We start from the raw sequence: 12,959 nt of genomic DNA, 5'->3' as shown, positions 1-12,959 counted from the left end.
CCTGATTTAGGCAAACTTAAACTCCCAGAACCAAACAGTTTAAAATCTGCTCTTCTATGAAATGGATGCCAAGGAATTGAAACATAAAATAAAATTAATATCTTAGCAGTGGAGCCTTTTCAATGTGTAACGTCTTCCCTGGTCAGCTACACCAAATTTACCTGGTACAAGTGCATCCTCCTCCATGGCATTCTCTCCTTCATGTTCCCCTTCTGCAGCTCCTTCCTGCGAAGAGCAAAGTAAGTATTCCCAAGGAACCAGCTGAAATAAATATATCCCTGCTCATTTTTAGGTGTAGAAAGAGATACGGTGCTTTGCTCTCAGTTTCTGGATGGCTGGTTTGACTCAAACAGAGATCCTTCCAAGGCAAGTAGAGGAACTGAGCTGGTTTATCAGCGTGTCCTCTAACCAACTAGCAGTCCAGGAAAATGCTCTGACCCAGAATGTACAGTCTGTTTGATATTTCTAGGTGCAGGAGCATTTTGATGCAACCCAATACAGTTGTGCTGTAATGACAATCCAGCACTGGTGACTCTCGATGTGAATGGATGCCAGCAGCAACACAGAGTGAAACCATTTAGCCTCTGGACTGATCTCTTGCAAAAAGGCTCTTCCGTGGCTTCATTTGGCTTTTCCAATAGTTTTATCTACATGTAACACTCGGTTTTACTATATTTGCTGTTTATGACACAGCTGCCTCAATACCTTGCTTCTGGACTACCAAGAATTTGCTCTCATGCACTAAGCTGAAGCACCACGGCTGCTGCAGTCATACAGGAGGCTTCTCCAGCTGACAGCAATTCCCACTGAGCTGTACTGCCACCAGGCAGAGGTACTGGGACACTTCCTGCTCTGTCAGCACACAACAGACCTTTAGCAATGCTAAAAAGGAGCTAACTTTGCATTACACTGCTCTGCTGCAGCATTCAGCCTTCTTACGGACAAAAAATTATTATGGTAAGCTAGAATACGAGGTGATTACAGAACATACGAATCCCAGCTTTTTCAGAGCTACAAATCCAAACTCTCCTGCATGAAGATGTCATTGAGTATTGTTGTTCCATACCTAATGCCTAGCGCAGCTAAGAAAAGAGTTTTCCTCTTCTCCTACACAGGCAGAATGAAGTGTAAGGTAAACAGAGCATGGTTCTGTTGATGGGCACACAGGTGGTCCCACACTGCTCTGCTGTTTCTTAGCCCAGCCAGGATGCCGATGCAGCCACCTTTACCTGGATGTGTTTTTTCCAAGTTGGTATTTTGACAGTTCAGCAGGGACATTAAGAAGGTATGTGACATCTTCGCTGTTTGAGAGAAGTGTTGGATATCCCTCCTGAGACTGTGCTTAATTCTCTCATGCTTTTTAAGGCATTGTTACAAAACCACAGGCATCCAGAACACCAGTGTTCACAACAAAGGCAGTAACTCTCTTTCTGAACTCATGCTTAGAAGCTCAAGGGCTTAATTCTTTGATCTAAGCTACTCCAATAGTGTCCATATAGTTTCTAAGCATTTTACAAACAGAGCTCGGTGTGTAAGGACATCATCTGGAAGCACAATACGTGCTCTTCCCCAGAGGTGCATCAAGGAGACCACATATTTGTTAACGTGCCTGCGAGTCCAGCCCAGCCATACAGCTTCTGAGGAGCAGTAAAGGTTGTAAGGTCAGGGGGTTTCAAGTGTAAACTGGCTCAAGAACAAAAATCCATTCTTTGTCTATTCAGAACATCCTGGATTTGAGGGATGAAGTGTCTGGCAGTTAGGTTTTTTGCTAGCAACATAAGTCTGCGCACTGTGCCCTCTATTTTCCAAATATACTCCCCTGAGATGAAAGATATGACAGTGATTTTAGAATCAGTGCTGACGCCTGACCTGCTGTCTCACTGTCATCAAATGAGGGGACACAACAGAAGTTGTCTCAGCTTTAGCAGTTTTCTCTCACCAGGCTGCTGGAGCATCACAGACTGTCTCTCCCTCCCTTCTCATTAGAAACTCTAGATCAACCTGATGAGGACACCCACAGTCAGTCTACTGATATGAGAGGTACTTCCAGCATGAGAAAATTGCAGCTTACTTCAGGAGGAGGACCAGGGCTGGGGGAGAAAAATAATACTCCCTAAGCTATGTCAGGCACTGCCTGCAGACCAGTCACATCCCCTGGTCTTCCTCTGCAAGTATCCTGGTCAGCGAGTGTTCTGCTCTCTCAGTTTGAAAGGCCTGAACTCAGCAAAGCAAGCAGTGGGAAAAAAAAAATCTGTAGAGAGCAACCTTGATAAAGTGGCTCAAACCAGAACAAATCAAATGAGGAGACAGTACTACTTCTGCAAGAAAAAGGTCTCCCCTCCAAATCCCACAAAGTCCACTTTAAACACTGCTCTATAAAGATGCACATTTTCCTGCTCCCATTCATTTTCTTTCCCATTTTATATTAATAGAAATTTGCAGAAGGTTTTGGTGACTTCTCTGTGTGCAAAGAAGCAACTTCTGGGAACTTGCTTTTGAAGCACCCAACAGAACAAAGACTTTGCCTCTTTGTGTTGTGCTACCTGCTCCAGCACAGCTGCGCTCCATGGTGACTGCTCTGATCTCAGTACATAATGTTCTTATGTGGAAGCAATTATTCATGCAGACATTAAGATGACAAAAAGCTAATCAACATATCACTGTTGTAAGAGGGTATTTACACCCTCAGAAGGGACTGTACCAGGATGTACCAGCAAACAGGTATTGACCATTGTAAAATCTATCATCAGGGAAAAAAATAATTCAGGGTATAGCTCAGACCAGTCTTTCTTCAAAAAATGCTTTAAAAAGCGTTTTATATGTGTGAGTTTTCTCTTTCCATTTGGTTTGTGCTTTAAAGCGTGCTCACTTCATCTGTTCCCCATAGCTGTGCAGCCCTTAGGTTAAAAAATAGAACAATGCAGTAAGAACTGACTCTTGAAGTGTGATGTGAGACCCATGAGCTCTACAGCATCTCATCATCACCAGGGGCAGCAGCACCGGTGGCCTCACCACAATCAAGCGTTTGACTCTCCATCCATCATTTGTCTCCCTTCCAGTGCTCATCTTTGCTCTTCTGCTCTCGCGAATTTCTCTTTTCCCCACACAAACAAGCAGCAAATGAACAGAAATCCTGTGAAAAGACCTCGCGCCTTCCTGCTCTGCCTGAGAACTGCACATTCCTCCCCTCGCACAACCCTCCGCACCCTGCTCACCGCCAGCTTCACCCTGCTGGGCACACACGGCTCTGCGTCAGCTCTCCCCAACATTCCTGGCCTGCGGGGTTCCCCTTTGGGATTATCTCTTAAAGCCCTCCTGCCCCCCAGTGATATCCTACAACAGCGGCCATCCCAAGCTGACCTCACGGGAGAAGGCTGTCTCCTGATCCGGACCTCCTGCAAATAAAGTTCATTGCTGGAACACAGGGAACTTAGAACAAGTAACAGGGCACTGGCAGATAAAAGTTACACATTTCCTTGTCTTAAAAATGAGGTATTGCATTTGAAAGACAGCTACTCCACAGAGAAAAATCACACAAGGGAATGCTTGGGTTTTTATGGGAGCTAGCAGGTTATCTGAGACAGCTAACTGTAAAAGTATCATTCAAATAGGATGTGAACTGTAATTCACTGAACGCGGGAACAACTGACAACCACCTTTTTTACTACTTTCAGAAACAATCAGCAGAAATTCCTGTGACATGGATCCATGGATACATGGCACTTACCCCAAATACGATTTTAAAACACAAAACAACACGTGCATGTATGTTATGCACAGTTTAACTCAGAGAAGCGTTACCATTCAATACACATCCTGATCTTCAGTGTCTCCGCAGGAATTTGTACAGGCACCTTGGCAGTGGGCAAGGATGCTAAAACATTCTGCACATTGAGTTACATGTTTCTGGTCATGACATCAGTTCAGGAAGAGTGGCCACCACTGGACACAAAAGCCACTAAATATTAAAGTCAAACATATAACATTGACTTGTTAAAGCTCCAGTGACCCCAAACCACTACAGCTGAGTGTTAGACTGTGATTAACCATGAGTTAACCATACCAGTGGGATGGTGCTCTTCAAGCACTTTGTATTGCTGCAAGGAACTGGAACTGCACAAACTAAAGAAACAAAGAAAAGAAATAAAACCAAACTGCAAACCCCACTTTTGACATGATCATTTGGAGCAGATTAAGCATGTGAGCACGCAGCCTTCTCCTGAGACTACACTGATTCCTTTCCAAACTTGGGCTCTTTCAGGCTCCAGAATGAAAATATCTCGCCCAGACAACCAACAGAAATGAAAACTTGGGACTTAATGAAATGAAAGTTGATTCAAGACAGGAAATTGAGTCGGTCAGATGTGTTGAAAGTGATGGCAACCAGAAACTGCATTCTGAAGCTCTGTATAAAACAATCCCTTCCTTTCCCTCCCCAAGCCATCTGCAGATGTGCGGATCTGCAGAGCAGCATGCCAGGTCCCAGGAGAGAATGCACCAACAGCAACGTTCATCTGCAAAGTGAAGCAGCAAGGACACAGCCAGCAGTACACGTCAAACCCGCACACACAGGCAGAAACATCTTCATCCTGTATTTACGGCCAGGGTCTGTTTCACTAGTGCAGATCAGTTACCTCATAGCCTCCTTCTTCAGACAGGGCACACCACTGCTCTGTCCCAGCACCACTGCAGCACCATGTGGGATGCAAGGTGTCCTCTCCTCCCCAGAACTCATCTGGGGCTGGATTAAAGGTTCTATGGCATGCAGCCAAGTGTTAGATTTAAAAGTAATAGGAATGGCAGGAAAACCATGTGAGATATAAAACACATCAGTCTGAAAACATACTTAAAAGGAGGCAAGAAAGGAATTTTGCTAGTAAGCCTGACGTTCTGAAGAACAATATAATGAATAGCGGCAGTCAGTTCCAACAGGCCATGTGTGTTAAGAGCAGATACTGATGTAGCTTAAAAAAATAATCCACATTTAATTAAAATAACTATGTACATATGAGACACATGGTAAAGGTTCTCTATGCTCCAAAATCCCCTAACAATAACTTCTATATTACAAATGTCTCTTCCAGTATCTGGGTACACAATGAGAGATTTGGAAAGGCCTCACATCATCCCCTGAATTCAACCCCTGATGCTGTGCTTTAACATGAGCAGTGCTTTGCTATTATTGTTGCTTATTGTCATGGTCAGGACTGAGCTTTCCAGTGGTGCTCTACAGAACAAAAGCACGCAGGCGGCATCGGCCAAATCTGTGTCTGATCAAATGTGAAAAGAAAGGAAGAAGAAAGAAGTGCTTTCATGAAATGTGCTGTAGAACTGCAGCACCTTTTAGCTCTTCCAAGCATCTGCTCTCTGCCAGACTTCTGCCTCTTCCTGGTGGCATGGCCTCCATCAGCCTCACTGTAAAACAAAGCCAGTATCCCTCTGAAGATGCCAATTACCGTCCACCTTCCAGTGTTCAGCCTGGACCAGCCTTGCCCACATCTAAACCCTCCAGGCTGAGCCGTTTTGCCCAGCTGACAGCGGCAGCGGCAGCATCAGCCTTTCTGTGCTGGGACAAGAACATTACCTGCAGGTTTCACTGCAACCACTGCCGGATGCCAGGAGCATCCTCTCAGGCAGGGCTCCCACACATTCAACAACTTACACCGCATGCCTTAGCTGTTGACCTCCAGCCCAAATACTGCCTCTGTCCTGGCTCCAGATAACTGCCCTGGTGCTCCCTTTGCAGAGATGGATCTCCCCGCTGAGAAGCTTTTGCACTGGGTTTGGTTGGTGGCTGTTGTTTGGTTTTGGGGTTCTGGGGGTTGTTGGTTCGGTGTGGGTTTTCTCCATCTGCCAGACCCACATGCTGCAGGCAGCTCCTGCTTTTATTTCCCTACTTGTTACAGAAGGACCTGGCCTCCAGCCTTCTACAGCTCCATCTGTGATGGCAACACCACCAGCAGCACGTCCCCTGCCAGAGAAGCATGTGAAGTCAGCCCGTGGTGTGTAACAGCAGTTCTGTTACGCTCACACGAACACAAGGGGGAAAGGGGTGAGTTTCCTAAACCCAAAAAGAGATTTCTATGGCCAGGTTGGACACAGGGGCTTGGAGCAAGCCGCTCCAGTGGAATGGGTCCCTGCCCGCGGCAGGGCTTGAAGCTGGAGGAACTTCAAGGTCCCTTCAACCCAAACCAGGCCGGGGCTCTGCGGCTCATTCAAAACGCCCCTGCTCTGGCGCCAGGAGGTCCCAGAAGGGGCTCCCGCCCTCCGCCGTGTTCTGCTACTGCACGGCTCAAACAGACCCCGGCAGCCCCGTAACGACCCGGACCGAGCAGAGCCCTCCCCCTAACCCTAACCCTAACCCTCCCCCTAACCCTAACCCCAGCCCCGTTCCCACACCCGCAGAGCGGGGCCTTCGCTGCGGGCACGGGCAGCGGCACTGAACCGCCCGGCCCGGCTCTACCGACCTGATCCGCGCCCGCCCCGGCCCCTCCGCCTCCAGCCCGGTCCCCGGCAGCGCCCGCCCGCGGGTCCCCGGCAGCACAGAGGGACGCGTGTTTGTATCCAAACCTTTATTAGAACAATCCCCAAGAGCTGAGAACAGTGAACAACAAAGGGACACGCTCCTGTCAGCAAAGGTACTGCAGCAGCGCAGGCCCGTTTCTCCACAGCAGAAGCAACAGCGTTTAGAGCTCAAACTGTCGTGCTCTTGTCAGTTTGGTTTTGTCAAGGTGACAATTTAACAATCACATCAACGAGACAGTGACCTCCGTCCCGCTCCTTAAACAGCCTTTTCCGTGGTTTTACAAGCCGGTGTTTGGGAGAAATACATGTGGATGCTCTGCAGCAGAGTAACAGACAGTATCAGTAGCACCAGTGTTACTGGAACATGAATAAACAGTTCTCTTTTCAATTGGATCACAGCGCAGTACAAATTAACATCACCTCAAAATCATCACCTGTATCAAAAGTTTAAAAATTTAGCATAATTTATAAACATTTCTAGAATAGAAAATGGTCAGGCGCAATGTGGAGGATGGATGATGCACCGGCTTCTCCCCTCCTGCTCTCAGTACTCGAGCCCAGCTCTCCCCGCAGCAACAGGTACAATGGTATGGGCGCTGGAATTCAAAGCAGAACCGCTGGTCCCAGCTCAGGAGTTCACCATGGCATAAATTAAAGCTATAAACGACTGTACTACTGAAAACAGAACACCTTGCATTGGTTTCATTGGATTATTTGACCATGGCCATGACGGGTTTCCTCCTGGACCACACAGTCCGTGTCTTCACCACACTGCGGGAGCTGCATCCCGCAGCCAGGCACAACCAACAGCTCTCCCATAGCTCACTGCGTATCAGTTAATTGGAAATAAGGAGAGCACGCCTTTCCCTACCAATCCTTTCCTGTTCTGTAGTCTACTTGGTGCGAATAAACTTCGGAATAGAAGGCAGGTGAAGTAACAGCCTGTAAGGCACTTTGAGACGACACAGCTGTCCAGGCTGAGCAAGAGACCCAAAGGAGACTGACAGACATTACACGTCACCCAGGAGAGCCAGGCTGTTCTTCCCCATCTCCTCTGACAACCGTTTGCAGAAGAACACTTACTGACTGTCCAGAACCAGCCTGACACTGCACCTGCCAAAATCTGTTTTCTGTTCTACAGCAGAACATGCAACTTTACAGTATCTCATCCTTCTAAACAGTAGCGTCCAAGAGACCATTCAGCATCCTTGGGACACCCGAGAATCTGCTGCTGCATACCACTTGTTAAAAAACACCTCAGCATAAGAAACGATGTCATCTTTCTCATTTCTTTGTTTTGTTTCTGGGGTTACTTTTTTTTTTTCTGTTTTTTCCCCTTTTTTACAAAATTTGAAGGCTTGATATTAAACCTTTGGTATAAAACGTGTAAATGAAAGCCATCCATTAATATACCCTAGGGAGGCACAATGAACCCAACCAGAACTAAACCAAACATGACTACGGGGATGTGATAGCAGGTGCTTTCTACTGTCTCTTGGTTTCTATGTTCTGCTTGCTCATGGGGTCCATAAATGGGGCTTTCTGCCTTCCCAAAGCTTCTGGGGCCGGGAAGGATCAGAACCTGCCAAGCCCTTTGCCAGCAGCAGCACAATGGGATTCTGCCACATATTTGGTCCCAGCATCACCTCCTCTCTTGCACTGTCAGCACCAGACGCCCACCAGCGCGTGCCACGTCTGTCACATGTGTCACATCTGCCACGTGTGCCACGGGGCTGTGCCTCATGGGATGGGTGGGCACATTGTCACCAACTCCCATGGGCTCAGAGCAAAGCACACAGGACATAATTCACCGTGTTACAGACACAGCTACTACAGATTCCACTCTCTGAAGTGAGGGATGGAATTTTCAATTTTACACTAAATAAAGCAACAAAGGACATGTCCAGATCCATGAATGTCACCACTAGGACCTCCTCTGCGGTGCAAGGCTGCAGACTCTGGCACACAGGATGAGCTAGGAACCATTATAATAAGTTAGTCTTAAAATATTTTATGTTATTCTTTCCCATGTAATTACTTGCATTAATTTCTACTTAATTCATTAACAGCAATTTATTTTTTAAAGCCAATCTTAGTATTAAATCATTCTGATTTATTTACTGAATCTAGTGATTACAAAATCTACGTGGTATTGCTTTATATTGTCACAGTTCTCATAATTATATCATTAAGAAAATGGCTTTTAAGTTTTCTCAGAAATGATGATCACATTCTAAATGATTTCACAAAATAGTGAGTGAAGCAAATTTATACATATATATTTACTGTATATAAATAATAATACAATTTAAAACTTTCACTTTTAGAAATTCTTTTAGTAAATGCATAGGCTTGTTACAAAAGTCTTCTAGTCAAATGACTGTCTACTATGTCTATTATGGTTTATTCCTAATAAACCCTATGGTTACATTCATATGATAAAAAACCACACTGTGTTCAGAAACACGCTTTTTCAGCTGAGCTCCCAGTAAGACACTCAGGTCCAATAGAAATATAGATTCCTTAATGCAAACTAACCACTCAGCACTATGGAAAAAATAAAATTCAAAAGAAAGGTTGAGCAGACAGGCTGTGATCACACCAGCCGCTCCTTCGATCACAGAATGGTGACACAGACCCCAGAAAGCTACTGACTGCATTCTCAGAAGAGATTAGAATGGGGGGGGGGGGGGGGGGGGGGGGGGGTTGGATATTCAACACCATGCACATAAGGAGAAGGGAATGATGATGATGATGATGCAAAACTTCGTAGTTGGAAGCCTGTGTTTTTCTGAAGGCAGGTTCCTCAGCCCTTTCCAAAAGTCAGGTTTACTCTAGGCTAAGAGGGGTTCTCAAAATCTGAAGGTGCCCACAACCAGCAGTTCCATTTGAAACTGTACACCTTTACATTACTTGAGTCCTAAACCAGACCCCTCATTTCTGCTCCAGGGAAAGTGCTGCAGTGCCAACCCAATCACAGGGAATGCATGTGAGTACCCTGTGCTTGTGCATCAGCTCACCAGGTTTTGAGACCCTGCTGTGCACGTGCCAGCAGCACAGGGGTGGTACTCACCATGCATCAGCAGGACCCCACACCGGCCACATCAGCAGTATTTCTGCTTCTAGTGCTTACAGTTATCATGAACTGGAGCCATGAGTTGTTAGAGAGCAAAATCACTTTGGGATGTGGATTGTCAGGAAATTTTCCCCAGAAATTTGCATTCAAATCATCTGGAAAAGAATTTGCCTTTCCCTTTGTGAGACCAACTGACTCCTGGGGCTAGGAAATTATGTCAAGTGTTGAACTTCTGTAAGAGGTCTGGCAGAGGCATGGCACATGCCACTGCTGCAAGCAGACAGTAATGGAATATCTTACCCACTGTGGTGGAATCCATGAAAACTAGGGTCAGGATCAGTGTGGCTGGGTCCTTGGGCACCCATGAGACCAATAAATGAAAACCTTTTCAGCTCAGCTCATGGCAATAAAGGACTTGAGAAGCACTCCAGTGTAAGACTTCTTCCATGAGCAGAGCTGCTACTAACCTCAGTGACACTTCTACTAATGGGAGGGTCATTAAATGGAACAGAATATTAATGTGCTTTCTACCACTGGATATTGTTCTAATGACCGGGCAAATTTAATAATCAAAAAGCAAACTAAATCTTTTAGAGCACGTTTCAGTATCTAAGTAATTCATGCTGCATCATGAGAATAATTGAGTTCAATGTTTTAACACATTTCTGTGTGAGCACCTGAGAGCCCGGAGACCTGCTGAAGGAGCAGGCCTGGCCCTCAGGACACGCACGGTCACTGCAATGTCTTATTAAGGAGCCCTTCTGAGCTAGGCAATGGCAACAGAATTCCTTTCACAACTGCAGCCAAGGCTTTCCTCCAAGTTAAAAAAGACTGCATTTGGTTTTCCTTTCAGTGCAACTCAGCTCCTCATAACACAGAACAATCAGAGATAGGGGGATATTAAGTGCATCTCTCTCACGCATCAGCTAAAAACGATACATTCACCATCTTGTACCAGATGAAACTTCTTTTGTGAAACCACAAATCGAGTGCAGTGGGACCTTCTCTTGATTAAATCGTCTTTCAAGCACAACTCACAGAAAACCTCACTTTAAGCAGGACCAGGTATAGTCTCCTCTGACCACCTTCTTTGGGACCTGCAGGGTACCATCATTTCATAAAAGACGCAGATGTGGATGTGATTAAAATATCACTACATTTTTCAGTGTAGGGAATCATTAATGCATGTATAATCACAGTTTAAATAGCTGTGAACCAGCTTGTACAAAAAAATACAATCATAGCACCATATTTACAAATTTAGTACCATCTCCTGGGTAACTAGAGAGTCTCAAACAATCTTTTATGGCTGATTAGGTTATGTTAGTGCTTTCAAAAAATTGCCTGAATTTCTCTTACAAATATACACTTACAAAAAGAAACATTATCAAAACTGCTGTCATCTAAGGCAGCAACTTGTGTTACAAAAGTTATTAAAACATCATTATAGACTTAAAAAAGCTTGAAATTTACATTTTCCTTCTCATAGGCACTCTATAAACTAAAACGCGGCCTGTTTTCACAGATGTTAGTTTAAGCACTTAAACTAGTTAAATGTTACCAATGTTGCTCATTTTTTTTAGATATAAGCAAAAGGAAAAAAGAATCACCCATTAACCAGAAGCATCATTTACAGTTTTTACTTTTGCCTACTTTATACAAGTTTTGCTTAAAAGTGACACTGTTTTGATGTTGCAGTTTAGTGTATGTTATCCCGCTGCCTTCTTAGGGCTTAGCTCCTTCTTCCCTAGAATTCGGTGAAGGCTAGCTGACATGAAGTAGGGCTTTGCTGTAGATCCATCATTTCTTTCCAGGTCTTCACCTGAATTTACACAGCAAAAGCAGCCAGAAGAGCAGACAGCAGTTCAACCACACACACATCCAGAATTGAAGAAAAGAGAGAGCAGAAGAAGACCCAATATTAAAACCAGTCTCAGTCAAGGCAGTTCAGCTGTACTGTTGACAAAGGACACTACCAAATTTCTATTTGCTCAAACCAGAAGAGGTTTTACACAAAGCAGAGATGCAAGCATCTAGCCATTTTTAAATGACAGCAATATATGCAGTTTATTCCTCAGTCTTTGGTTTGGCAGTATAGGTGGGAATTCTCTGAAACATTCATGCTTCCACAGAAGCCTGGCATTTCTGGCTTAAAATTTTGCCCCAGCGAGAGCTGAGGATCTAAGCACTTCTTAAAACTGGACCCTTTCTCACTACCTAAGATAAAGTTCTTCTGAAAACCTGATGCCACAAGTGCACAAAATTCTATATGATCTCTGGCTACCATTACTGAATTACTGCACGGGAAGCAAACCAGAATATGAATTTTAAATAATGAGGCAGACATACTGCTTTTCTTCCCCCAGGGAAAGGAAGAAGGCCATGACTAAACTGGGTTCAGCCCAGTGATTGTGCCACGCAGTAGTCACAGACCAGTGAACTATTTCACACTGATGAGCAATCTGGAGGGAGTGTGCAGGGAAGCACAGTCATTGCAAGTGCAACCCTGCTGGGGCCAGAGAGAGAGCACTACATATAAGGGCTGGGCAAAGAGGTTAGAGGAAGCAAATCTTCAGGTATCTCCAAGGCAGTATATACCCTGCGGCTCTGGAATGAATTAAAAAAAAACCTCCTAATATTTGAGTGCACCAAAAAATACATTTAATTAGTTTGATCCATTTCCATTTCACTCTAAATAACAGTAGTAACTTACTTATGGAGTGTTATTAGTCCTATGTCTGCCTGTGATTATGTTTGTTTAGAACCAAAGTCCGTAAGATAAATAGCTCTCAACTAGACATTAACATTCCGTTTTCTGACTCATTTTGTTCCTGTGATTCTTTGGTCACCCAGTATTTCCAGAATCACTGCTAACCTTAGTTCCTTGGGAAGCAAGGTTAGGAAGGTGAGTGTTTAAAGGAAAGAAAGACTTTATGCCATTGTAAAAGGAGGATCAGTATTACTATGTTTACCGTGCCTCAGTGATCCACTATGCATGTGCTAGATTAAGCCTATGACTATAGTCAAGCCTATGACTAATGCTAAGGGGATCAGTATCACCTTAGCATTATCAAGTAATTCACCAGTTGCAAGAGCAATCACTACCATGCAACTTCAACCAGAATGACTTTGATTATAGGAAAATTATACTTTGTTTCTTTAATTCTATAAATCTAGGAAACTGAATGTATTTTGGAATAAGTACATCCTCTTCTTATAGTCACGTCCTAATCTGAGACAGATTTTTTTTGTGACTTCAGTATTCTCTGACTGGACACACTGAACAGCAGCAGTCCCTCTGAGAGTGCCCAAGATGGCTTGCCACTGGTGGGTCCAAGGGACAGATAGTTTGTTAAAT

General features: G+C 44.6%; 1 protein-coding gene across 1 annotated transcript in view; it reads right to left on the bottom strand.

Annotated features, from left to right (window-relative positions):
• Nucleotides 1-11,225: 11,225 nt before the first annotated feature.
• The window catches only part of SLC44A5 (solute carrier family 44 member 5), a 77,075-nt gene continuing 75,341 nt past the window's right edge, over nt 11,226-12,959 (bottom strand). The window contains 1 exon segment of the mRNA XM_057407145.1: nt 11,226-11,423. Coding sequence (XP_057263128.1) covers nt 11,311-11,423 — 113 coding nt within the window. The 3' untranslated portion in view covers nt 11,226-11,310.

Source organism: Pezoporus wallicus, unplaced genomic scaffold (genome assembly GCF_028554395.1).
Source record: "Pezoporus wallicus isolate ANWC-B61680 ecotype Strahan unplaced genomic scaffold, APGP_CSIRO_Pwel_v1 contig_8805, whole genome shotgun sequence".
Classification (NCBI taxonomy): Eukaryota; Metazoa; Chordata; class Aves; order Psittaciformes; family Psittacidae; genus Pezoporus; species Pezoporus wallicus.
The sequence above is the reverse complement of the archived record's forward strand: the minus strand, read 5'-3'. Positions and strand labels throughout refer to the sequence as shown.